This window comes from Erpetoichthys calabaricus, chromosome 4 (genome assembly GCF_900747795.2).
Source record: "Erpetoichthys calabaricus chromosome 4, fErpCal1.3, whole genome shotgun sequence".
Lineage (NCBI taxonomy): Eukaryota > Metazoa > Chordata > Cladistia > Polypteriformes > Polypteridae > Erpetoichthys > Erpetoichthys calabaricus.
Genome location: NC_041397.2, coordinates 206,679,602 through 206,705,809, shown reverse-complemented (window position 1 = coordinate 206,705,809; position 26,208 = coordinate 206,679,602). Strand labels below are relative to the sequence as shown.

At 36.5% G+C, this 26,208-nt stretch overlaps 1 protein-coding gene across 1 annotated transcript in view; it reads left to right on the top strand.

The window, feature by feature from the left end:
* The window catches only part of LOC114650543 (HMG box transcription factor BBX), a 312,812-nt gene that overhangs the window by 102,707 nt on the left and 183,897 nt on the right, over positions 1-26,208 (top strand). The window contains 3 exon segments of the mRNA XM_028800239.2: positions 904-1,005; positions 6,185-6,352; positions 9,109-9,351. Coding sequence (XP_028656072.1) covers positions 970-1,005; positions 6,185-6,352; positions 9,109-9,351 — 447 coding nt within the window. The 5' untranslated portion in view covers positions 904-969.

Below are 26,208 nucleotides of genomic sequence, written 5' to 3'. Positions count from 1 at the left end.
TGCTTTTATATTCCTGTCTATGGACTGGGCGGGCCAGTGCTCAGGAAGGGCCTGTACCAAAAAAATTGTACGCAACGAAGTCTGTAATTTGCTTGGAGGAGTTGGTTTATCATTTTAGCCTTCGGGTGGAGTGACCCTGGAAGTGACGTCATGGTTGGAGGAACGTCATTCTTCCTGTCTGCAGATGGGAAAGGAAGAGAGAAATCATTATTGCTTAGCACCCTTGTGTGTTCCGGGGAGTAATATAATTATCCAAGCCCTTAAATTGTTCTCCAAGCACATGCGTATGACAAGTTACATGTGAATTCACATAAAAAAAAAAAAAATTGAAAAATAACTCTAGTTACGTATGACTTGAGGTCAAAGTCAAAGGAAAATAGTTCAAAGTCAGTTGTAAAGGTTGCGTGCATTTACTGTATGTTTTAAAGAGACTTTATTGTCTGCTTTATCTTCTAGTTATAACTGTAACCACATCTTTGCCTCTAACTTCAACCTATCCATGTATTTATTTTTTGGAAGGATGAAGGTTATCAAAAATTGGCAATTCTACCTGAAACAAAAGATTTTTGCTATTTATTAATATTGGTAATATTAAAATGTAATGTTAGATACATGTATTTTATTACTAGTAATTGTTACAATTTGTCTTTGTTCTTCATTGTATATATTCTTTTGTATTATGTTCTTATGTACTCTGTTGCATTATATTCTTCTGCCTTATTCTGCCATTTTTTAAAACTTTTCTAAAAATGATGATCCATAAAAAAAAGTCCAAAACTAAAAATCTTGTAAACTTGGAGGACCAGACATAAGAGAGAGAGAGAGAGACAAAGATATGCTGTGCAGACTGCTTGTTTTTGGGTGGTGAGAAAGGCAATACTTACCTCAGACGCTCTCTTTCAGAAAAATCCATCTGTCTTGGTGCGTGGTTCCTGAGCAGTCTCTTGGCATGGATCAGTTCAAAGAGGAATGGAAGCAAGAGTGTGCCGTTCTCTCAGAACCAATGTGAGCTGTGGAAGATTTTGTTTTGGCATGGGTGATGGACCTTGAAAAGACAGGGATTGGGGGAAACACTGGGAGGCTTGTAGTAGGAGCAACGTAAGACTGAGGATAGAATTGTAGTGTAGCTGAGAATGGAAACTCTGGTTTGGCTGCTGTGTAACCAATGATCCTTTTAAGTCCCACTTTTTAGCCTTTTTTTATTTTGCTTGTTTATTTCCTTATGCATCAAAGCTGTTTGTGTACAGCGCAGGCTCAGGACCACTTCTCTTGTATATAACTACACTGAGATACAACTTCTTATATGTAACAAATGAAGAGTATTTTCAGTTACCTATATGTTTATTTAAAAATTAGGCAATTCAGATACAATTTTTAATATTGGAATTGATTTTCTTTTAAATAATTTCAATCTGCTGGGGCCGTAGCCCCCAGTTTGATAAGGAAATGGCTTGAAAGCAAGGGGTATCAAACAAAGCATGTGCTAAATGCGGTTAAGAAAAAATCATGTTATACCTTTGAAATTCATCTCATGCATTAATGGTTTAACTTTGAAACTCCTAAATATTTTATATTTATTTTTACTCATTTATTAGAGCTGCTGATAAATTGCTGTTAATGCATGTAATTAACACATTAAAAATTTCTGCAATTAAATTTTTAATGCAACCCTTAAATGCGTTAGTTTAATTTGGTTAGTTTAACTGTACTTCACACGCTGTTACTGAAGCAATGCCAAAATTGAAGCAATGCCAAAATAATTCAAGTCTATTGATAGTTGTAGCAGATCACTGGGGGTTATTTGAGTCTATGGTTGATGAAATCGTCATCGTTGATTGGCTGGACACATTGCCGTTGGCTACAAACATTTGCAGAAATGTTCTTAAAGTGCCAAACTGCAACCATCTCTTTGTTTTTGATGGGCACTCATTTTCCAGCAGTAGGCGCATGCTTAGATTGTTTAGCAGTAGTGCACAGCACTTGAGGGAAGACACCCTGATTACTACATCACACACAAAGTTTGAATGGGAAGAACTGAAGTGGTGCTTGCACACTCCGAGTGCTTGAAGAGGCTGGTACCAGTGGCTCTCAAAGTTTCAAGGGTACCCCTTAGTGGTTGACTCAACATTTGTTTTTGGCACCGGCCAGTATGAAGGTCAGTTGCTAGCGGACTTCAGCCTATGCAAATTAAAACCGCTGAAAGAAACTGAGGGCTGACATTCACAGGAGAATGCCCTGTGCAGATTTCTATACAAAGAGGTGAAAGGGTTAAAAATGGTACCCGGAACAGGTTGAAGGATTTGGAAGGATCAAAGAGTAATACACTACAAAGGAGCAAAAAGTGAGCAAGTCACAAAAGCAAGATGGTGTGCTTTGAGGCTGAACGAAACACTGAAGCAGCAACAGTCAGGGCATTCTTCATAGCCAAAACGATGGGAAAATGGCAGTCAGGGATGTAAATAGATACCACTTTCTGTTTTTCTTACTGTAACATTACTTAAAGATATTTTATTTTTCTTGTTTATTGTAACCTTAAAGAAGAAATAATTCTTTCATTTTTTTTGGTTTGCGCCGCCCCTCCCCCCATAAATATCATCTAGAGGGGAGGAGTGAAAGCTTTAGATTCATCAAAAATTTCAGTCTCTGATTTTCGATGGATCTCAACATTTTAGGGTCACCTGATACTGAAAACGTCAATAGTGTGTGTGTGCGCCTGTGTGTCACAGTTTCTTGAGGACAGTCTAGAGCTAAAACGGCTGGACGGAAAAATACCAAATTCGAAATTTAAGCCTGTTATGAGATAATGATGTGCTGATTAGTTTTGAGTCAAATTGTGCAAGAGAAAGATACACTCTAGAGGAACTCTCAAATACCATAATTCTGCAATTAATTATGAATTCTTCTCAACAATTACTATTATAAGGATCTATTTTATGTTCAGAAAGATAAGCATCAGAGTGATAAATAATTACTGAAATGTTATAGAATAGTTCGGGTAACTTGGTTCCTAGGGCGCAAAGCCTACTGACACTCAAGTCCAAATTTTTAATTATTAACCACACTCCATGCTGTCCTCTTTTCTCCTCTGAACATATGGAGGGTTGCTACAATAGGAATGTAATTGTGCTGTGTAAATGTATATAACAAAGTGCTTTACATTTTTTAAAAAAAAGCCTGTGCCATTGTCCACCTGTGAGCACATTGTACATACCATTCAACACTCAGCTTTATGCAGCATGTCACTTATATGCATAAGAAATGTTAAATATGCACTATTTCCAAGCCACGATCAAACACTAAGTATGATTTTTTCTATAACGCATGCTGTTTCGTTCAGAAGATGGTAGAAAGAGAACAACTGAGGATGTTGTGTTTGAGTGAGTAAAAGTAATTAGTCAAGTTAGTTAGATGTTCAAATCCATTTTATGATGAGACAGATCTAAATTTAGAATTTCATGAATGTAACAGTTTTCAATGAATTTAGAGCAAATCACTTTTGAACCATTATAATACCATGACCGAATACCCCACATGTGCAGGGTTGCAGTGATCTGTGAGACAACAAAGCTGCTGCTCTCTGCATGTCCCCACAACCCAATGCGGTGGTCAATGTTTTGGAATGATAAATGTGATGATGTGAACTTTTACGACATCATACAGCCCCAACTGGTGTTTGTTTCTGTTGTTGTTTCTTGATAATCGTCATCCACACACAAAAGAGGAGTTGACACCAGTTACTTATAATACGTGATTGTCCCATACTGGAACCTAAAATGTTGCTTACTGTATTGAATCAATAAGGGACGCAATATACATTGTTTCATATGTACAGAAGCTCTTCAAAGTGTAGAGAATAACATCATGAGTGAATGAGATTCATTTCTGTGGTGTGTTAAAGTTACAGACAGACAAGTTCTGTGGACTACTTGAGATTGCACGTCACACCGTCGTTGTTGCTCTGTTCACACCTTGACTGAAAAAATGTGTAAAGAGCAGATGACACAGAGTAGAATCATTAGATTCCTTATACCTCTTTCACACTTCTTCCAAATCAGATACGATGTGTTGTTTTTAAAATTAATTGAAAGTTACCCACTGTAGCCTGCATTATAATTTACATTAGCCTATATTATACTGTAACCAGTAAATCTAGGCAATAATCAGTGCAAATTGATCATGCTAATATTTCCACCAATTTCGGCTGAATGTTAAGGAAGTTGGATTTAGTTTCTAATTAATAAATGATACTGTGTATGACAATGTGCAATTTACAGAAATCTAAATAAATAACTATATCAGACATTCCTGTATGATTCATAACCAGATACATATTTTTTTACTATGATAACTCTATGTTATCATCTTGATCTGGAATAGAAAAGTAATGAATGTTGCAGTTTTGGAACAAAATATAATGTAAAAAAAACATAATTTGTAACACATCATATTGTATAATAAGTAACTATATAATATGCCTAATTACTTTTTTGTATGTAACGAGTAATATAACAGTTTAATTTCAAAGTAATTTTTCCCAACACTGGCCCCTTTTGAACATTTTTCTGTATCTGGATAATATCTCTTGAACAATTCATCTATATCAACTGGTATGCTTAAGCAACTGGATGAATAAATAGAAAATCAATAATGTCTTATTTTCCATGTTCATATCATTTTAAAGGCAGAGTTATTGACAGAACCAATCAAAGTGTTACACTAATTTACATTGTGGCATGGCTCAAACTAAAAATAAAAATTGACCTGTTGTTGACCGATTCCATCACTGTTTGTACAGTTGTTTGTGTTACACAAAACTGTTCAATAAACGAACTGATATTTAAAACATTTTTAGTTTTTGTGCCTGTGGTTGATCCTGCTACTGCATTGCACAAGTTTCTAGTGTATTACCTTTCTTCTGATTTAATGTAATTGATTTTATTTTATTATATTTTGTGCTTTTTATGTAAAGTGCTTTGAATTGTCTATTGGTAAAAAATGTGCTATATAAATAAATTTGCTTTGGTTGTTGCTTTGCTTTAAGTATTCAGACCCTTTGCTATAACAATTTAAATTTGGCTTATGTGCATTTCATTGTATGAGGATTCTGTGCCAATGTTTTCTGTTTTCTAATAGGAGACTGACATACCAGTCCTAAAACAGAGGCTCCACATTAGAAGTCTGGTCTGTTCATAAATGATTCCATTTCACACCATTTTAGCACATATAGAATTTCTTGTAGCAGAAAAAGTAGCGAGTTTCTGTGTGTGGGCTCATATACAGAAGTGTTCTTTTCCACTTCCGTTCTATTTTCCTAGCTGTGCATCCTTTATGGACTCAGGCATTTTGAATGGAAAGCATAGAGAAAACAGTTACGTTAATTACATTTGCTCATTTTTGTAATGCAAGACAATCTAATTGTTGTGTTTTTGTTAAGCCAAAAGAGCACTTTGATCAGAGCAAAACACATTTTGTACACAGTAACCTCTTTTTTACATCATATTATGAACTTACTATATAATTTGCTGAATTAATAAATTGTGATGCTGCCATCCCTTTTTAATTTTTTCAACTGAGTTCCTTTTTTTATTTTGGGAGAAAATTTTGGGACTTGAGAAAAGAGGGGGACATCTCTAAGCTAAAATACCTCGGGTATAAGCATTACAGACTCCTGGTAACACTGTAAACTGGATTTTTTTTCTTTTTTATTTGCTAGCAGGTTCTTTCCTTTCATAATGAATAATATTATCTCAGTAGTTACACTTCTCATTGATAGTAGACAAAAAGTTTCAATAACCAAGGCAAATATGGTATAAAATCTAAAGTGCCTTTCACACCATTTTTCAATTGAATAGATGGATGGTTTTAAGTGTTCTCTTATCTGACTTAAAGCATTCCCATATCAGTCCTGTCTTGCCTGTAACAACCTAAAGTTTCTAGAAACTTCTGACCCTCAGAGCTAATGCAGTTCATGTTATTCATATGTAGGTTTCCAAGGCAAATACCATTGCAAGCAGCATTACAAACCAAGTAATCATAGTTCTTTAAGAATAAATAGCGTAGAAGATAAAAGAATTAAACTTCAATGTTTTGTTTTGCCTAAGGGGGTTTATATTTGAATTCCTATGTCCATCACATGTCAGAATTCTCCAATAATAAAACATACACTTTATATTTCAATCCTTAGGTTGTTGCTATGAAGGGTGGCAGCAGGACTAAGGACCCCCCTGTGGAGGGAGAGGTGAGTGGCAAACGACCAAAACGCAAGTGTCTTCAGTGGCACCCTTTGCTTTCCAAGAAAGTGCTTGACTTTTCTGAGGAGGAGGAGGAAGATGAGGAAGAGGAGCTTGAAAAGGTGGGCTTTAATTTCAGGTTAAATATGTGCAAGGTTTTAAAGACTTACAGTAGTTACGTTGTAAATTAATTTACCTTATTTTTAATAAAGGAAGATTGTTTTAATTCAGTTCCTTTCCATGGCATATTTCATGATATTCAACCATCATAAGGAAACGTAAGTATCTAGGGTAGTGGGAACTAAAGACTTGAAGAAACAATATTAAAACTTTTATGTCATGATTTTATAGACTGTTATGCAATGTTTTGTGATAGATACAAAATACAGTATATTCTTATTGTGGTAACTTTTTGAATGGGCTGCTTGTAATACCCAGATTTATTTATTTAAACTATTAAATAAATGTGATGATTGTCTTATTTTTTGAGGTAATTAAGCAAATAGTACATAATTTACTTCATACTATTTGTATATGTATGTGTGACTGCAATAAAACAAAAATAGTTTTGACTTTACAGGGTTATAATGTAATTCTGTGAATTAAAATACTATATTAATTTATGCCCAGATTACATTCAGATGAATACTGAGAATATGATAAATATGCATTCGTGTGATACTGTTAAAGCATGGTATTCCTACCTTAATGTTTACATTTTATATCTGTCTATCTGTACTTGTTTATATCTTTCCTTTGAAATAATAGTAAATGTAAAGGATGCACCAATATGATTTTTTGACCTAATGAACATTGTAGGCCAATGCCAAGCCCTGAACAGTGCTAAACAACTACTTATTTGAAAGACATGAATGGTGCTACATTTTCAAAATCAAACATATGAGAACAATGCATTTCTTATTTAATGATTTATAATGGATGAAACAAGACCTTTGTTTAAAATAGAATAAATGTACAGTATTTTTCATAACATTTCTTTAAACAATAATTCTTGTAAATGTTTTAATGTTTGTAATATTTAGTGAACAATAGACAGAAACCTAAAAAAAAATGGAATGTTAACTAAACTGCAGCTGAAATGAATATGTAGCTTAACTAAGCTTTTAGGTGTTTATTAGCAGTGTTCTTTTCAATTTCTCTTCTATAAAGACATTCATTGTCCAAACTTGTACACTGGACAGACTCTTTCATGCTAAAATAACAAAGGAAGTAAATCAGAGAATACTACTTGCCTAAGAGTTGAGAATACTGTCTCAGCATATTAGGTTCAATTAGGTATGTTTGCAGTTGAAGTCTATTTTTATGTGTACAAAGTATAATGAAATTCTTACTTGCATATATCCTCTAAGCAGTGATAGCACAAAAGAACTGCACATGAATGTTTGTACTGTTGTACCTAATACAAAATATATATATATGTATTTTGTTGTTTATTATATTTTAATATATTTTTATTAGCAATATGAATTAGTGTAATCTACAAGTGCCATGTTTTCTGATGTTTAATTTGCTAGCATTAACATTTATTTAATCAGCAATCCCCTAATATTTATAGAAGTGACATCCTCTTAAAATTTTAATCAGATAACTTACATTTAGTGATGTTGATTGCTCTGTTTTTTATCTGAAAATTTTTCACACAGCAGATGCAACTCTGTTTGCATTTGAGGTTTATTTGGAGACATAGAGTGTATGATATGTAACTTCCAGAAAAAAGGTGGTTCAAGACAAAATTTACTTGAGGAGTTGAAGCAGCAAAGTGGGATTTGTGCAGCAAATCATTGCATGCATACTGTATGCCATATATAAATGAAAGGAATATTGTCAGTCTGTTTACAATGAGAAATTATTTTATTTTGTTATTAGAATAAGTAAGTAGTACTTGCTTCCTCATTAGTGGCGCAATGCCTAGCTGTATCCCAACCCTAATTATGTATCTCGCTACACAGCATTTTCCTCCAGAAAATGACACACAGTGTTGACTGCAGTACACAAAGCTGACTGGCGAGATTTAAAACTTTTATTGTTAGGTTATTGTTTTGTTTTATTAGTTTTATTTCAAATATTAAAGGTGTATGTAAAATAAATTTGAACCCAGAATAACCTTGCAGAAACATAAAGATCAAGCATGTAAACAAGTCTGACTAGTACAAGAGTGCTGTTTATTGAACAGTGATTCTTTTGCTCAACCAGTTTCCCAGGTGGAAAACACTCATCTTAAGTTTATCTGCTACTACATATTCCTCCAGTTACTTACATACCTACTTGTGATCACCTTATGTTTTTTTGAGTCTTTAAACGAGGGACTGGGCATAAAATTTACTGCTGTATCACCCTTTAGTAATTTTTTGGTAATCAGAAAAAAACATAATCAAAGCTCATTTAAATGACTGTGTACGAGTACCTGTGGGGGGCAGTATTGGACAAATATGAGTACCAATGAGTAGAATGAGAAGTGTCAAAGCATTCCTACTAAATATATTATTCTTTTTTTAATACAAATTTTTGGCCTTTATTTTTATCCAATTTTAATACTAATGTAAAACTAGTATGCTTGATAATTGCTTCAGTGACATCTTTGAAAATACAAATCCATTTGATTATGAATATTGCAAGCATTTGATTTCATAAAACTATCAAGTGCCAACATATAATGTCTAAGAATAAATCCATTATTATGCACATATTGCATTAATTTGGTTATTAGAAATTTGTAAGATAAAAAAAGTTGTGTAGTACCTCAAAACCAGGCTTTTCTAAAAATTGCTAAATATTTCTATGGTTCTAGAACTTTCTGCAGCTGAACATTTTAGAAATGCATAATATGACTGACAGTTAATAGCATTTGTCATTACAGGAGCATCATCTAAATCCTGAGGGACTAGAGATTGAAGCAGATGAAACTGAAGATGAAGAATCTTCTGAACAGCGTGCTCGTAGACCTATGAATGCCTTCTTGTTGTTTTGCAAAAGACACCGCTCACTTGTACGCCAGGAACATCCACGGCTAGACAACAGAGGTGCTACCAAAATCTTAGCTGACTGGTGGGCAGTGCTGGAGCCTAAAGAAAAACAGAAGTACACTGATATGGCCAAGGAGGTATTTTTTTTTTAATTAAGAGTTACACTAAACATTTAACATCTGCTGGACTAATCACCATTAGCAATTTCTGAAGTCTTGGCCAATCCAAGGAGCTTTACTTTTGACACATAATGATTCTTCAGGTTTACAGTATAATATATTTTCTTTTATATTATTACCAGGTAGTAATGTGTTCAAAAGAGAGAAAAGGGGCTTTGGCCCTTGCTTATCACTTAAAAGTATAAGGTTTTAGAAATGCATCTGCATATTAAATTTCCCTCTAAATCATGAATCTGTTTTATTGTCTACTAGCCGACGCCCGGCGTAGCATACGGCGGTGTAAGAATAGGAACGGAAAACGGTGAGAAAGGAATTCAGAAATCAAGAAGAAATAAATACTTCTTGAAAGACACAGTGTGCATGTAGAATTTCTGGCCAAGCAGGATTACATGTGAAAAATAAATCAAGGCTTTCTGAATTTACGTACTATGGCCATGGCATCCTGATAGTTTTGTTGCATGTATCTTGGACTTCCTGGAAACGTGGACAGTAATGTGATCATTTTGCCTACACGTACATTGTTATTTTCAGCGTTTGCTTGCAGTGCGTCTGATAGTTCCATGCGCAGATCTTGTTGATATAATCTGAGATAGTTGAGACGCGCGTCCTCTGTTTTAACATACGCATCTACGGCGTACTGTTGGAATAGTTTGCCGCTGGAATGCAAAATACTAAATGTATTCCTCATTGCTAAATTGTACGTGTAAAATTGGTATTGAGTAAGCCTTATTCGCTTGGCGCTTCTTTTTTTGGGAACATGTTGTAAATCTTTGTGCCAGCCATTGTCTCCGTAAGGGAATAAAAGTGGGTAAACCATAGGATCGCAATTCATATTGAACGTGGAAATCTGTTTACAGGAGTTACCTGTGGGATAGATGCAAATGTCCCTTTTGGTAGGCATTTCGCCATCTTCTCCGACGAAAATCGCTGCAATGTTGGGGCATTGTATTGTTGTAAATCCTGCCTAGGGTTTTCCTTGAAAACCATTCGTACAGATGCTGTTGGATTGGACTGAGCGATTTCATGGATGTGTTTGTATGATTTAGCGAAGGGGTTGATGGTTCTGAGCATGGAATCTAGCTGGAGAAGTACATTTTCGCTGCATACAGAGTTTGCTTTATTTTGTAAGCGTACTTCAGTAGCTTGCGCTGTGTCAAAACCATACAACTATCCATATCCTGGAGAGGTAGAAGTGTTAGCGTATAGTGAAGAGATTTTGTGATAAATTTGCCTGTGTATTTTAAAACAGTATGGTCCGTGGCCAGGAGGTTGAGTTATCTGTGCACCAATGGAAGCAAATGCTAAAGAAGAGCAGTATTCTCAAATGTGTTCACAATATTTTTTAGCTTCTGATATTTGCTGTGTAAGAAGCTGTTGTAAAGACACAGGTGGCTCCCGCAAAGGTGGTAAAGCTACTTTACCGTTGTGGCAGCACCTGGAGTACTTGTTGGATGTATTACGCTCAGCAGGCCAGTATAGTGCATGACATGGAAGAGGACGATTAGGAATCGAGAAATGCCATGTCGGCTGCGTGTGGGCGGGACCGGTTTTGAAGTGGAAGCAGGACGAACCAGAAGAGAAATATACATAAGAGATAATTGTGCGTTAGTGTAAGCCAGGTTAGTGGCCTCTGTAATCTTTTGTGTGTAATAGGAATATACACAGAAGTTTGTTTTTTTTTTTAAATAAGAAATCAAATTTTTGTACAACACATGCAAAACATTAAGACTAACATGCTAAAACTGGGTTAAGAGTTACTTGCAGTCAAGAATTTCAGCATGTGCACCACAAATTCTTTAATGCATAATGGGTTATGTTTGTGTCGGAAATTAATATGAAAATTAATACTGAATTGGAAGGAAATGGTTATCTGTTGTTTAGTCTTGAGCTGTTTATTGTTATGGATGTACTATATTTTTAATTTTGGATATTATATGTAAAGCAATTCTAAATAATTCTACTTAATGCAGAAACTTTAATTTTGTGTTTGTGAGAATTACTTATTAATGCTTTGAAATCACTTCAGTTTTTGGTGCTTCCTGACTCTCCAGTACGAGAAAATCTCCACATATGATATACCATTCAACGCTTTTTGATTTCTAACTATGCATGACGTCAAGCTTTTTCGTTTTCCCCTATTTTTAATACCTCCAGACCTGAAAAACCTGTTTTAGGCCATTTTTGGACCATATTTTGTGCAAGAAATGGCACACTTATGATAAAGAGTAAACTAATAGGTGTCTTCAGCAAAAATGATCAGAATGACTTGAAGATGTGCATGCCACATAAACTGGCACCAGAGGTTCACTCTCTAATGGGATATGAAGTGTCAAAGTTTCTCCTTTTCATAAAACTTTAACAAAATAGTGGTTAGTAATATAGGCATGTGGGGTGTGGGTTTATGGTCTTTTAAGGTTGCTGATCACAAATACGATATTTTAGATATTTGATTCTTTACTGGTGACCCTAGCCCTCGTAAGAGCCTTTCCTAGAAGGTTAAAAATCCCAAATTTTAAACATAAGCATTTGGGGTATCGTTTTAGACTATTTCAATGTCAGGTATAACAAATATTGAGTTATTTTTGATATTTGATCTTTCACTAGGGACCTAGCCCTCTATATATAATATTTGATGCATGTATTCTTGTTCATTATGTACTTCTATCTAATGAAGTATCATTGCATTTCTTATGAACACCCTGAATTAGGGCAGCTTATGCTAAATCAGACTTGAATTTATCAATTCATATAAAACGTTGATTAATTTAACTTTTTATTTCAGGAAATTATTCTTTTCATTTTTCACTGTTATGCTATGTACTGGATAGCGTTCATGTCTTGCAACCATATACCAAAACAGGAAGCACCAGTATTGTAAAGACCTGGACCTTCGTCCTTTTGCAAAGATTTTGGGAGCATCATACACCCCTTTCCAGCAACCTCATAACCCTCTATGCTCTCCCAATCCATATACTGACTTAATACGAAGAGATCTCCTTCACCTTACCACTAGTATTGGTGTACCATATCCTACTATGTGGCTCACAGCGTTGGAACTAGGATCCAGTGATCCACAGCCCCTAACCTTTTGCAAAGTCAAGGAACTGACACAATCCTCATAACCAAACATTTCAGTGCCAGTGGTCGCATTGAAGAGGTGGGCACCCGTCAACCACCAAGTGAAGTTGCAAATAAAATGTCTCCCTCACCAAGACATCACTCACCGCGGTTGGAGGATAACCTGAGACAACAGACAAGGCATCTAGAGAGTACCATAATCTGAGTCTTACAATGCACTCGTTGAAAGGAGTGACATTGGACACCATGGGAAGGAGCTGATCTGCCACAGCAACAGCTACTCATTGAGTATGACAGCCATCAAAGTGACCAAACCAAAAAAAGGTGTACCCTACTATAGAGATCTGGCCAGTCCCAGGACTACACACCTCAAAGACTGCTGAAACTGAATTGTAGAGTTTATGAAGCTCCTCTGACAATAGAGGAAGATGATCATCATGCTGGACAGATAAGACGTTCCATCTCAAATTGGAACCTGAGTGTTGCTGTACAGCAGGCAACGCCTCAGCACCACACCAGTTCTGATTCCCAACAGGCCTGACCCCATTGGCTTTCCGACAGTTTTGACTCTTCCCAGGATGACGCCCCCTCATAATGCGAGCAGCCTTCCTATGGGCAGCTTCAGCAGAGCTACTCGTATGGAGAGCAGTAAGGACTTCTATTTGCTGTTTCATAGCTACAGGAAGTTTTTATGGTGGCTTGAGTGCCAATCCTGCTACCAATCCCCAAGATTTCCCTGCAAGTTGGAGGGCCAGATGCCGGATAAACACTTGGAAAATGCAATTTCACCTAGAGAAGTGCAAAAAAGATGTGTAATGCTAATCTGCAGAAATGTTTGAAAGATTTAAATGTTTAATTTGAACCAACATCTTTGTCGTCTAGGCAAGCTGTTTAAATAAAAACTTTAATATAATAATATAAACCAAGAGTATGTAACTGCCAGCTGGGATCTGATTAGAACAAGGATAATCTTCCGGGGAACCAACTCAGTAATCCCCACTTAATTGTAGCAAAAGAAAAGCAAAAAGGGTGCACAGTGGCACAACGAAAAAGACACTGAACAGCAAATCAGTCAAAACAGATTTCTCTGGCAATATTGTTTTTCTTGCATGTTTTCAGAAAGATTTTCAAATTTATTAAAAATCAAAAACTGAAATCTCTTATTCATTTAAGTATTCAGACCCTTAATTCAGTACTTTGCAGAAGCCTCTCTGTGTTTATTGTTGCATATAGATTGAATGTAGAATTTTCACTGGCTGCTTAAAGGTACTTCTGCTAGGAGAGAAGATTTTACAGTATTGTAGGCAATGTTCATTTTCAGCATAGATGGCTAGAAAAAGTTCCTGTGGCAGGGAGTGTATTGGAAATACTACATAGTGTAAAATTATATGTCAGACATATAGACAAAAAGAAACTCAAAAGAATCAAAACCAAAATACTACCAATTAGTCAAGGAAATTTTCAGTGACTACCATCTGGCATCTAAACTCAGGGTAGCTAAGCAACTTGCGCTGTTTCTTAAAGTTTATGAGACAGATACATCAATTTTACCATTGCTGAGTGAGGATGTGTACAGTATCATTTGATTAGGGAATAGATAAAGAGATTTATTAAAGCACCTATTTTGAAAGAAACATCTGCTGTAATAAACCAATGAAAATTTACCTCTCAAATAAAAAGAACATCATAATGTATAATTTGTGTCAAAAATATTCTACAAAAATGAAAAAAAATGAGCAAACTCTTAAGAGGTTTGATTCAGAATAGGCTGTGGAAATATACTGAGTAGAATAGTTAAGTTGTTAGAGAGAACAGCAATCAAGTACATACTTAAGCAGTGTATTTCTAGTTTTAAATTTTTTTTTAGTTTTAGTTTTTCACCATTTTCTAGTTTTATAGTTTATATTCTGTTTTTTTGTTCTGTTTTTTATTTTTGTGTAGTTTTAGCTTTTTAGCAATTAACTTTTATTTTTGTCACATTTTATTAGTTTTGTTTTACTCACCAAAAACGTCCATGGACACTTCTTTGCAAATCAGAAAACATGGTTTTCTTTATAGTTGTCAAATTTTGTATCATTCATGTTTGTATTCATTCATACAGTTTTTATGTCTGGGATCTAGCTCCATTTTCTCCTGATAATGTGATAGTTAAAGGCTTCTAGTGTAATCTAAAACTTAAGAATGAAGTGATATGATCTGATTTCTTTAGTTATTTTAATCTGTAGTATGTTAGAGGAAATAGTTGTTTAATTTCAAAAATGCATTGATTATTTTTGTTTGATTACCTTTGCAAGCTGATAGATCACTGCATACATAACAGTACGCTCTTGTATTTTATATTTATTTTGATATTTGCCGATGCTACTATGTCATCTGCACATTTATAGATTTTGAAGTGTTTTTTTTTTTCAAGGAATTCATACTTGAAAGTACTTGAATTGTGTTAATAATAGACATATAGATGAAAGTTTTTCCATTTATATAGAGCATGTTTACATGAAATCCTGAATGTCTGTTATAATATCTCAGATCATTCACTCAATAAGCAAATTTTAAAACATGGGTAGTTCCCAGTGAACCTAGACTGGGCAGATGTAATTTAACAACAACAAGGAATAAACATGTTTTGGCAACTGAGAGTGCTTAATGATACAATTCTAATATTCTAATATTCAGCTGTAAAACTTGCAATCGTCTTCAGTTTTACACGCTTTGGGAGAACATGTAAACTCCATACAGGTTAACAACTCCTGAGTTCACAGTGCTGTCTAACAGAGACACTAAGCTATCCATCACCAGTTTGCCCACATTGAAACATGTATGTTGTATGTTATTTATAATGTCATCTCAATTGATAACATTGATTGAGTGCTATGCATCTGCTAAATCTGCCAATGATACCACCAGCAAGCAAAACAAAATTTTGTGAAATAAAGCAATTATTTTGTTTTTGTTTTTTTTCATTAATAAATATCCAAACAGCAATTCAGGATTCATTTTTATTCAAAAAACTATTTTCATCTTAATTTTCTTATTTTTGTTAGGTTCTAATTTTCAGACATTTTCATGTTTTTTAGTTTGATTGTACAGAGTTGTGAATCTTTCATTAACATTTTTCGCTTTAGTTAATCAAACTTAGGAAAAAACAAGGAAAAAACACTCTACTTAGGTAAAGCATGCATGCTTTGGATCCACAGTGTATGGATGCAGATGAAAAAAATTGCAAGTCTGATTTGAAAAAGACAATGGATGTGCAAGTTTATTCTTGTGCACTGCATATTCAATTTTAGGGACCTCTATTAGCAGTTTGCTTGCTGACTAGAACTGTCTTTAACTTTCAATCATTACTTCAACCCAGTTTACCACTAATAGAATACTTACCAAAGTGTCCTTTTGAGCCCATACGAGACTGCATCTAGACAAGGAATCTTCACTTGTATCACTCGGTTTGATCTCACAAAAAGACTGACTTTAAGCTTTTATTTATTTATTTCTTTGCATAATAACTAAAACCAACAAATATGAGCATTACAAAAAAATTCACAATCTGTGTGGGTTCATGTAATCTTCATTCAGTCCCATATTACATTTTCTAGAAGGTCCAATTTATTAGTTGCAAATTATATATCCTTAATTGAACAATGAAACCAAAGATTTTTAGACAGAGGGAGATCTCTTTTCCAAGTGTTCAGCAGCTAAGAAAAGTTCTTTGCACATGTCCATTTTTGCAATTACAGTGAGCTCTTTAGAAAATTCAGAAAAGCAGCTGAACTAAATGTTCCATTTTACAGCAACTGGGACAACTCTAGAAAAGCAGACAGTACCCATTTTTTAAATAAATAATCGTGTGCAGCGCTTCAATTGGGTGTTTGTGTTTACTGGCAATCTTTGCTCTGTGGCTTATTGGGGTACTTGGCCGATTGCACTGCATACATTTATGGAGATGGGTGGATCAGTCGGCACCTCAGTTGAGCCTAGTAGGTAGTGGCTTGTTGCACCTACACCCAATTACATAGGAGAATTTATAAGGGAGCCTGCTCGGAAGGAGGAACTAAATAGACTAACCAGAAAGAGAAAAGAGAATGATGAAGAACAGAAGGATGGATAAGGAGAGAAGGAGGTTAAAAGGAGAGAAGTAAAAAAAAAAATAGACAGGGATGGAGAAAAGAGTGCATGTGCTGAAGGGAGTGAAAGGCAGGTTGTTGGGTGTGGGCCTCAGGGCTATAGGAGCTGGAGGCTGTGGAAGGGGAACTCCTACTGAGTGCTTTCCTGGGAGGAGGAGCAGTCCAATATGCAGTGTTCCCATAGACACTGAGGAACTGGTGACGGGAGACATTTGTGGCTCAGCACCATGCATCATGGTGCTGAGGGCCTGGCAATGGGGACCCAGGCCCAGATATGAAGGTTGATTGCACCTATCGGCGTGTGTCTCCTTCCTCTGTAAGGTCAGAACAGGATAAGGGGAGGAGACACCAGGTTTAAAGAGAAGCATTGGAGCTTATAGTTTTTATGTATCTATCTCTGGTTTTTAACCTTATCCTTTTTATTGGATTATTTATTGAGACTGTTTTTAACTTTCATCTTCACTGTTTTTTTGGATTATTTATTTTTTGAAGATTTCAAATATTGTACAACACCATTTGAGCACTTTTTTGGAATGATTTTTAATAAATGCACTAAGTACTCTTTACACCTACCCCTTGCTGTAAGTTTGTGTCCTCATTTGTCAGGCTCATCTTGATTTTGACTGTTGACAATCTGGGTTCAAGAGACAGGTTTCACATGGAAGTCAAAAGCTACACGTTTTAACTAAAAAAAATACACTGAATTAGGGATGTCACAAAACAAGACTTTTTGTATTAGATACCAATACAAGCTAAATTTCATGATACCATGGCAAAAACTGAAATCCCATTCAATTGTTTTTTATTAAAATTAACTCCATTATTAAAGTAAGCAATATTGTGCCATTTCATAGTAGAATATAAAGTACAACTTATTTGGCTAACTCCTTCATCCAAGGTTACTTACAACATTTGAGATGTAGCTTGTTCCATTTCTTTTGTTTTTTCCAGTTGGAGCACACACAGTTGAAGTGAACTTCTCGTGGTCACACAGTGTCAGTAGCAGGTTTTGCAACTGAAAAATACTGCTTACTAAACATAATAGCTCTACTGTTGAATTACTGAATTCCAAGATAATTTAGGAGATTTTAATTTAAACCTTTAAAGCTGTTTTATAACAATATGGTGTTAAAATCTGGTTTGTTACAAAATATCCCTGCTAGGTTTGTAACATTTGGTATTGTAAGATTTATATTTGCATCATTTGCTGGTTAAAAACATAATAAAGATTAATGGATGATGCAGTTCATTTCATCGTCAGTGTATGCAAGCCAAATAGACTGTTTGCCCAAAACTTCTTCAACTTTTACTTTCTTTTTGACATGTGTTTATTTGATGCTGTATCATCCATCACCGTGAGCCATTTTCATATGTAGTTCTTATTCAAGTTTTGCTCATGTACTACTTTGCTTTCTAGAGCAATTCATCTATGTGCAGTTACGTGTGAGTAAGGTACCGACTTTCATTTGGTTTTACTGATACTGAAAAAGGCTATAAGCTTGGTCTCATCCTTTTCGGCAGATGGCCATCTGAGACAGAACTCCATTGGCAGCAGTGTTATTTTACCTTTTTTTATCATCCCAAGGTATCCTGTATTTACTCAACAGCATATGCAAGTATAAAGGCTTAGAAAGAAATAGAAAAGACAATTAAAGCTTCATCCATGCCTAAACAGGCCTCAACTTCAAGTTGAAGATACGGCCTGGCGGAGACTGACCTGGAACACATACAGTCATATGATAAAGTTTGGGAACCCCTCTTAGCCTGCATAATAATTTACTGTACTTTCAACAAAAAAGATAACCGTGGTATGTCTTTCATTTCCTAGGAACATCTGAGTACTGGGGTGTTTTCCGAACAAAGATTTTTAGTGAAGCAGTATTTAGTTGTATGAAATTAAATCAAATGTGAAAAACTGGCTGTGTAAAAATTTGGGTACCCCTGTAATTTTGCTGATTTTAATGCATGTAACTGCTCAATACTGATTAATTGCAACACCAAATTGGTTGGATTAGCTCGTTAAGCCTTGAACTTCATAGAAAGGTGTGTCCAATCATGAGAAAAGGTATTTAAGGTTGTGCTTCCCTTTGACTCTCCTCTGATGAGTAACAACATGGGATCCTCAAAGCAACTCTCAAAAGATCTGAAAACAAAGATTGTTCAGTATCATGGTTTAGGGGAAGGCTACAAAAAGCTTTCTCAGCAGTTTGAACTGTCAGTTTGAACTGTAAGGAATGTAATCAGGAAATGGAAGGCCACAGGCACAGTTGCTGTTAAACCCAGGTCTGGCAGGCCAAGAAAAATACAGGAGCAGCATATGAGCAGGATTGTGAGAATTGTTACAGACAACCCACAGATCACCTCCAAAGACCTGCAAGAACATCTTGCTGCAGATGGTGTATCTGTACATCGTTCTACAATTCAGCACAATTTGCACAAAGAATATCTGTATGGCTGAGTGATGAGAAAGAAGCCCTTTCTGCACTCACGCCACAAACAGAGTTGCTTGTTGTATGCAAATACTCATTTAGAAAAGCCAGGTTCATTTTGGAACAAAGTGCTTTGGAGTGATGAGACAAAAATTGAGTTATTTGGTCATAACAAAAAACTCTTGCATGGCGGAAGAAGAACACTGCATTCCAAGAAAACAACTTGCTACCTACTATCAAATTTGGTGGAGTTTCCATCATGCTGTGTGGCTAGTTCAGGGACTGCGACCCTTGTTAAAGTCGAGGGTTGGATGAATTCAACCCAATATCAACAAATTCTTCAGAATAATGTTCAAGCATCAGTCACAAAGTTGAAGTTATGCAGGTGTTGGATATTCCAACAAGACAATGATGCAAAACACAGTTGGAATTCTACAAAGACATTTGTGAAGAGGGAGAAGTACAATGTTCTGGAATGGCCGTCACAGTCCCCTGACTGCTCTGCAGTCATCAAAGTTAACTGAACTAGAGAGATTTTGTATGGAAGAATGGTCAAAAATACCTCCATCCAGAATCCAGACATTCATCAAAGGCTATAGGAGGCGTCTAGAGGCTGTTATATTTGCAGAAGGAGGCTCAACTAAGTATTGATGTAATATCTCTGTTGGGGTGCCCAAATTTATGCACTTGTCTTAATTTTGTTATGATGCATATTGCATATTTTCTGTTAATCCTATAAGCTTAATGTCACTGCTGAAATACTACTGTTTCCATAAGGCATGTCATATATTAAAAGGAAGTTGCTACTTTGAAAGCTCAGCCAATGATAAACAAAAATCCAAAGAATTAAGAGGGGTTCCCAAACTTTTTCATATGACTGTAGGTGAAAAACTGGATCTCCTGGGACCTGACGCCGCCAGCTGAGAGTGAAAGTGCAAGTGAGATGGACCAGGAGACTTTGTCGACAGAAGGTTCGTTGAAACTGAAAATGGCCTTACTTTCCACACTGTTAGTTAACCACTGTGAGCCAGCAGCACCGACTCTGATTGAGCTTGCTACTCCACCCGTTGAGCTCGGAGAAGACCGAAACAAACAGTCCTAGCCAAAGGTAACGATTGCCGCAATGATCACCGCAATAACTACCGTAATAACTACCTCATTCGGGGAGGACATAAATGAGATAAAGAGCAATACAAATGATATAAGGAAAGATATAAAGGACATAAACATGACAAATGTGAAGCTGATTCAGAATATTAAAGACTTGGAGCAGTGCAATCTTTTGAGGCAACCTTTAAAGTATGCTAGAAAAAAATGAGGAAAAAATACAGGAATATGCAAGTAAGTTTGAAAATAAATTTAGAGCATCTTGATGCTCAGCTTGAAGATGTTAAGCAAGTGTTCACGACTCGTATTGAAATAGTTGAACAATTGGCTACCCCCGCTGACACAAAAGTAGTGGTTACTAAATCTGAATGCAAAGTGCTTGGAAATAGACTAACTATGCTAGAAGATGGATATAGAAGAAATAATATCAGAATTGAAAGTCTCCTTGAAAACCGTGAAATCCCAAACCCAGTGAAATTCATCGCTGAACTATTCTCTCAAATAATTGGAGAGGACTTCAAATCAACACCGGGATATCAGCAGCTTACTGTGTACGTGGATCGAATGCCTCAAAACCTAGAGGCCTCATTGTATGTTTCAATGAATCATGGTCTAAAATGAATCTGATGTTGCTTCTTTTTTTCCCCTAGGAAGCACTAGCTCCCTGGAAATACGTTTGTTTTGCAATTGCGGCATTTTAAGTAACCTAAACCTAAATAGATATAAAGAGCCAATATCCCTCCCATAGCGATACGGTGGTAAGAAATCACATAAGAGAAAATAACTTAGCTTTCTTTAATGACGCGATTTACATGGCAATACAGACGAGGAAGCCATAGCAAGACTTTTTACCGAAGTGGGAGCTCGATATATATAGTCTGCCATTTTCGTCGCTGTGCAGGAAGGATTTTCAGGATCGGATGACGTTATCGCCCATCTGTCTGTCGGCTTCAAAGGTGTGCCGGGCAGTGTTCCAAGGTTTTATACCCTTTCTTCATGTGCAGGCCCCACTTAGGTAAATCATGGCATTCCAAACAAGGAAAAGAAGATCCAATGTCATGCTGACTCTGTCACACAGAAATAGTACAATGCCCATTTTTGTAGTTGTCCCTTTCTTGTCTTCTAATGCTTGCCTAGCAGTTCTAAATGATGAGTCCCTGCATGCTAAATCTGGCCTTGTGTTAGCTGTACATGCGAGTGCATTTGTAAAAAAATTTTTGTACACAGCACAGTGACATATTAAACTTATGTACTTATTACACCTCTCAGACAGAAACAAGAGATTATATTTAAAAATAACCAAATTTGCATTTTCCCTGATTATTCACCTTCAACAGCTCCTAAACATGCCACATTTTACAGCATTAAACAGTGCTTACGCAAAGCCAAATTTAGATACAGCCTCTTGTATCATGCTAAATTAAGAGTGGATTTGTATCATGCTAAATTAAGAGTAGATATTCAAGGCAAGTTCTACATTTTTAGTTCTCCGGATGAAGCAGAAAAAGCGCTGAAAAAACTGATCTCGACACTTTTTGAAATATGATTGATGTCACATCATTTCCTGGCAAGGCAAAGAAGACTTTACCTGCAATTTGGCAAATTTGCATTGAGACTTTTGCTGTAGTTGTACATTTTATTTCCTTCCCTGCCACTTTAATATTTTAATTACAATTATAATTCCAGTTGGATATGTACAGTTAGGTCCATAAATATTTGGACAGAGACAACTTTTTTCTAATTTTGGTTCTGTACATTACCACAATGAATTTTAAATGAAACAACTCAGGTGCAGTTGAAGTGCAGACTTTCAGCTTTAATTCAGTCGGGTGAACAAAACGATTGCATAAAAATGTGAGGCAGCTAAAGCATTTTTTTAACACAATCCCTTCATTTCAGGGGCTCAAAAGTAATTGGACAAATTAAATAACTGGAAATAAAATGTTCATTTCTAATACTTGGTTGAAACCCCTTTGCTGGCAATGACAGCTTGAAGTCTTGAACTCATGGACATCACCAGATGCTGGGTTTCCTCCTTTTTAATGCTTTGCCAGGCCTTTACTGCAGTGGCTTTCAGTTGCTTTTTGTTTGTTGGCCTTTCTGTCTGAAGTTTAGTCTTCAGCAAGTGAAATGCATGCTCAATTGGGTTAAGATCAGGTGACTGACTTGGCCATTCAAGAATTTTCCACTTCTTTGCTTTAATAAACTCCTGGGTTGCTTTGGCTGTATGTTTTGGGTCATTGTCCATCTGTATCATGAAACGCCGCCCAATCAATTTGACTGCATCTAGCTGGATTTCAGCAGACAGTATGTCTCTGAACACCTCAGAATTCATTTGGCTGCTTCTGTCCTGTGTCACATCATCAATAAACACTAGTGTGCCAGTGCCACTGGCAGCCATGCACGCTGCCTCCACCGTGTTTTACAGATGATGTGGTATGCTTTGGATAATAAACTGTTCCACACCTTCTCCATACTTTTTTCTTGCCATCATTCTGGTAGAGGTTGATCTTGGTTTCATCTGTCCAAAGAATGTTTTTCCAGAACTGTGCTGGCTTTTTTAGATGTTCTTTAGCAAAGTCCAATCTAGCCTTTCTATTCTTGAGGCTTATGAGTGGCTTGCACCTTGCAGTGCACCCTCTGTATTTACTTTCATGCAGTCTTCTCTTTATGGTAGACTTGGATATCGATACGCCTACCTCCTGGATAGAGTTGTTCACTTGGTTGGCTGTTGTGAAGGGGTTTCTCTTCACTATGGAAATGATTCTGCGATCATCCACCACTGTTGTCTTCTGTGGACATCCAGGTCTTTTTGCGTTGCTGAGTTCACCAGTGCTTGCTTTCTTTCTCAGAATGTACCAAACTGTAGATTTTGCCACTCGTAATATTGTAGCAATTTCTCAGATGGGTTTTTTCTGTTTTAGCAGCTTAAGGATGGCTTCTTTCACCTGCATGGAGAACTCCTTTGACTGCATGTTGTCTGTTCACAGCAAAATCTTCCACATGCAAGCACCACATCTCAAATCAACTCCAGGCCTTTTATCTGCTTAATTGATAATGACATAACGACAAACTTGCCCACACCTGCCCATGAAATAGCCTTTGAGTCAATTGTCCAATTACTTTTGAGCCCCTGAAATGAAGGGATTGTGTTAAAAAATGCTTTAGTTGCCTCACATTTTTATGCAATCGTTTTGTTCACCCCACTGAATTAAAGCTGAAAGTCTGCACTTCAACTGCATCTGAGTTGTTTCATTTAAAATTCATTGTGGTAATGTACAGAACCAAAATTAGAAAAAAGTTGTCTCTGTCTAAATATTTATGGACCTAACTGTATGTGTGTGTGTTTATGTGTATGTACGTATATATTTACATATATATGTCTGTATGTATGTATATACAGTGGGTACGGAAAGTATTCAGACCCCCTTCAATTTTTCACTCTTTGTCATATTGCAGCCATTTGCTAAAATCATTTAAATTAATTTTTTCCCTCATTAATGTACACACAGCACCCCATATTGACAGACAAAAAAAAGAATTGTTGCAGATTTATTAAAAAAGAAAAACTGAAATATCACATGGTCCTAAGTATTCAGACCCTTTGCTCAGTATTTAGTAGAAGCACCCTTTAGAGCTAATACAGCCATGAGTCTTCTTGGGAAAGATGCAACAAGTTTTTCACACCTGGATTTGGGGATCCTCTGCCATTCCTCCTTGCAGATCCTCTCCAGTTCTGTCAGGTTGGATTGTAAACGTTGGTGGACAGCCATTTTTAGGTCTCTCCAGAGATGCTCAATTGGGTTTAAGTCAGGGCTCTGGCTGGGCCATTCAAGAACAGTCACAGAGTTGTTGTGAAGCCACTCCTTTGTTATTTTAGCTGTGTGCTTAGGGTCATTGTCTTGTTGGAAGGTAAACCTTCGGCCCAGTCTGAGGTCCTTAGCACTCTGTAGAAGGTTTTTGTCCAGGATATCCCTGTACTTGGCCACATTCATCTTTCCCTCGATTACAACCAGTCGTCCTGTCCCTGCACCTGAAAAACACCCCCACAGCATGATGCTGCCACCGCCATGCTTCACTGTGGGGACTGTATTGGACAAGTGATGAGCAGTGTCTGGTTGTCTCCACACATACCTCAGTGCAAGACACATGACAGCCCGCATGGAGTTTGCTAAAAGACACCTGAAGGACTCTGAGATGGTGAGAAATAAGATTCTCTGGTCTGATGAGACCAAGATATAACTTTTTAGCCTTAATTCTAAGGTGAAATGTCAATTGACAGGGAGTTTACATGTATTCTTGAATGGTGCAGAGGTAATAACTGCTGCCTTACAACCTGAAGGTCCCGGGTTTGAGACCGGGCACTCCGCGTTTTGAGTAGAGAGCTGCTATTATTTTTATTATTATTTCCACAATATAATAAAAACACATTTTATTTGTGTCTGTAACACCCGGTGTAAATTTTGGCTACTTTTAAAAGTTAGTGCTTGTTTTTTTTTTTTTCATTATTCAGTTTTATTCTCTCAGTGACATTCAGCTTCTTCACAGCATTTTCGCTAGCTAATAGACTGCTGCACCACAACGCAACTCTGCTTGGCACCATAAGTAAAATAGGACTTCCACCTGCAGCTAAAGTCACTTTAGTACGCGAGCAATTCTCCACCCTTCTGTTTAGATCTGACAGCACCGTGCTAACGCTGTATATGTCCAAAAAGAAGAAGCCTTTGATTTCAGTCTGTAACAGCCAGTGTAAAATGTAAAATTCTAGTGTTTATTGTAAAGTGATTTTGATGAATATCTACGCGCCCAGTGTAGATGATAGGGACTTCATCCAAAACGTATTTGCTTTGATTCCTAACTTAAACACTAGTAAAAGTATAATGGCTGGAGACTTTAATTGTGTTTTAAATCCAGACCGGAATAGGTCTTCAACTACAGGGGCAATAACATCTAACACAAAAATTATGACACAGTGTTTAATTCATCATAACTTATGAGACCCATGGAGATTTCTAAATCCATACTTAAGAATATATTCCTTCTTCTCACTAGTACATCATTGTCAATCAAGTATTGATTATTTCAAAAGTGTCAAAGTGTCGGAGTGAACTTTATTGTCATCTCAACCATATACAAGTATACAGACAGACAAAATTGCGAAGCTCAGGGTCCTCAGTGTAACAACATGACGTGCAAATAATAAATTAAAAATAGAATTAAAATTTTAAATTAGAACACAAACAAGACAAGATGAGCGGCACGGTGGCGCAGTGGGTAGTGCTACTGCCTTGCAGTTAGGAGACCCAGGTTTGCTTCCCGGGTCCTCCCTGCATGGAGTTTACATGTTCTCTCCGTGTCTGCGTGGGTTTCCTCCGGGTACTCCAGTTTCCTCCTACAGTCCAAAGACATGCCGGTTAGGTGCATTGGCGATTCTAAATTGTCCCTAGTGTGTGCTTGGTGTGTGTGTATGTGCGCGCGCCCTGCCCGGCGTTTGTTTCCTGCCTTGCGCCCTGTTTTGGCTGGGATTGGCTCCAGCAGACCCCCGTGACCCTGTAGTTAGGATATAGCGGGTTGGATAATGGATGGATGGATGGATGGACAAGACAAAACATTGTGCAAAGACAAGACAAAAAAGTAGCAGCAATATTGATGTGTCAGATATGTAATATAATAAATAAATAATAGATATAGATAATACAGAAATTACCAGTGTATGATAATAGTTTTTTAAAACATATGTAAACAATGACAGGTCAGAATGTTTCCTTATAGATAACAATTTCTTGCCTACAGTCAAATCTTGCAAATACGACGCTATTGTCATCTCTGACCATACCCCTCTAATCATGGAGTTCCCATCACTATGAACCACATACTCATCTTGCAGCTGGCATCTTAACCCCGTTATTAGCTGACGAGAACTGTACAGAATTTATATCCAAGCAAATTGATTTTTTTTTTTAGAGACAATTGTGTTCTCTGCAGGGACACTCTGTTAAACTCTGAAGGCATTTTAAAGAGGACAGATCATCTCGTATCTTTCCCACAAAAATAAATCGGAAACCAAGAAGGCCTCA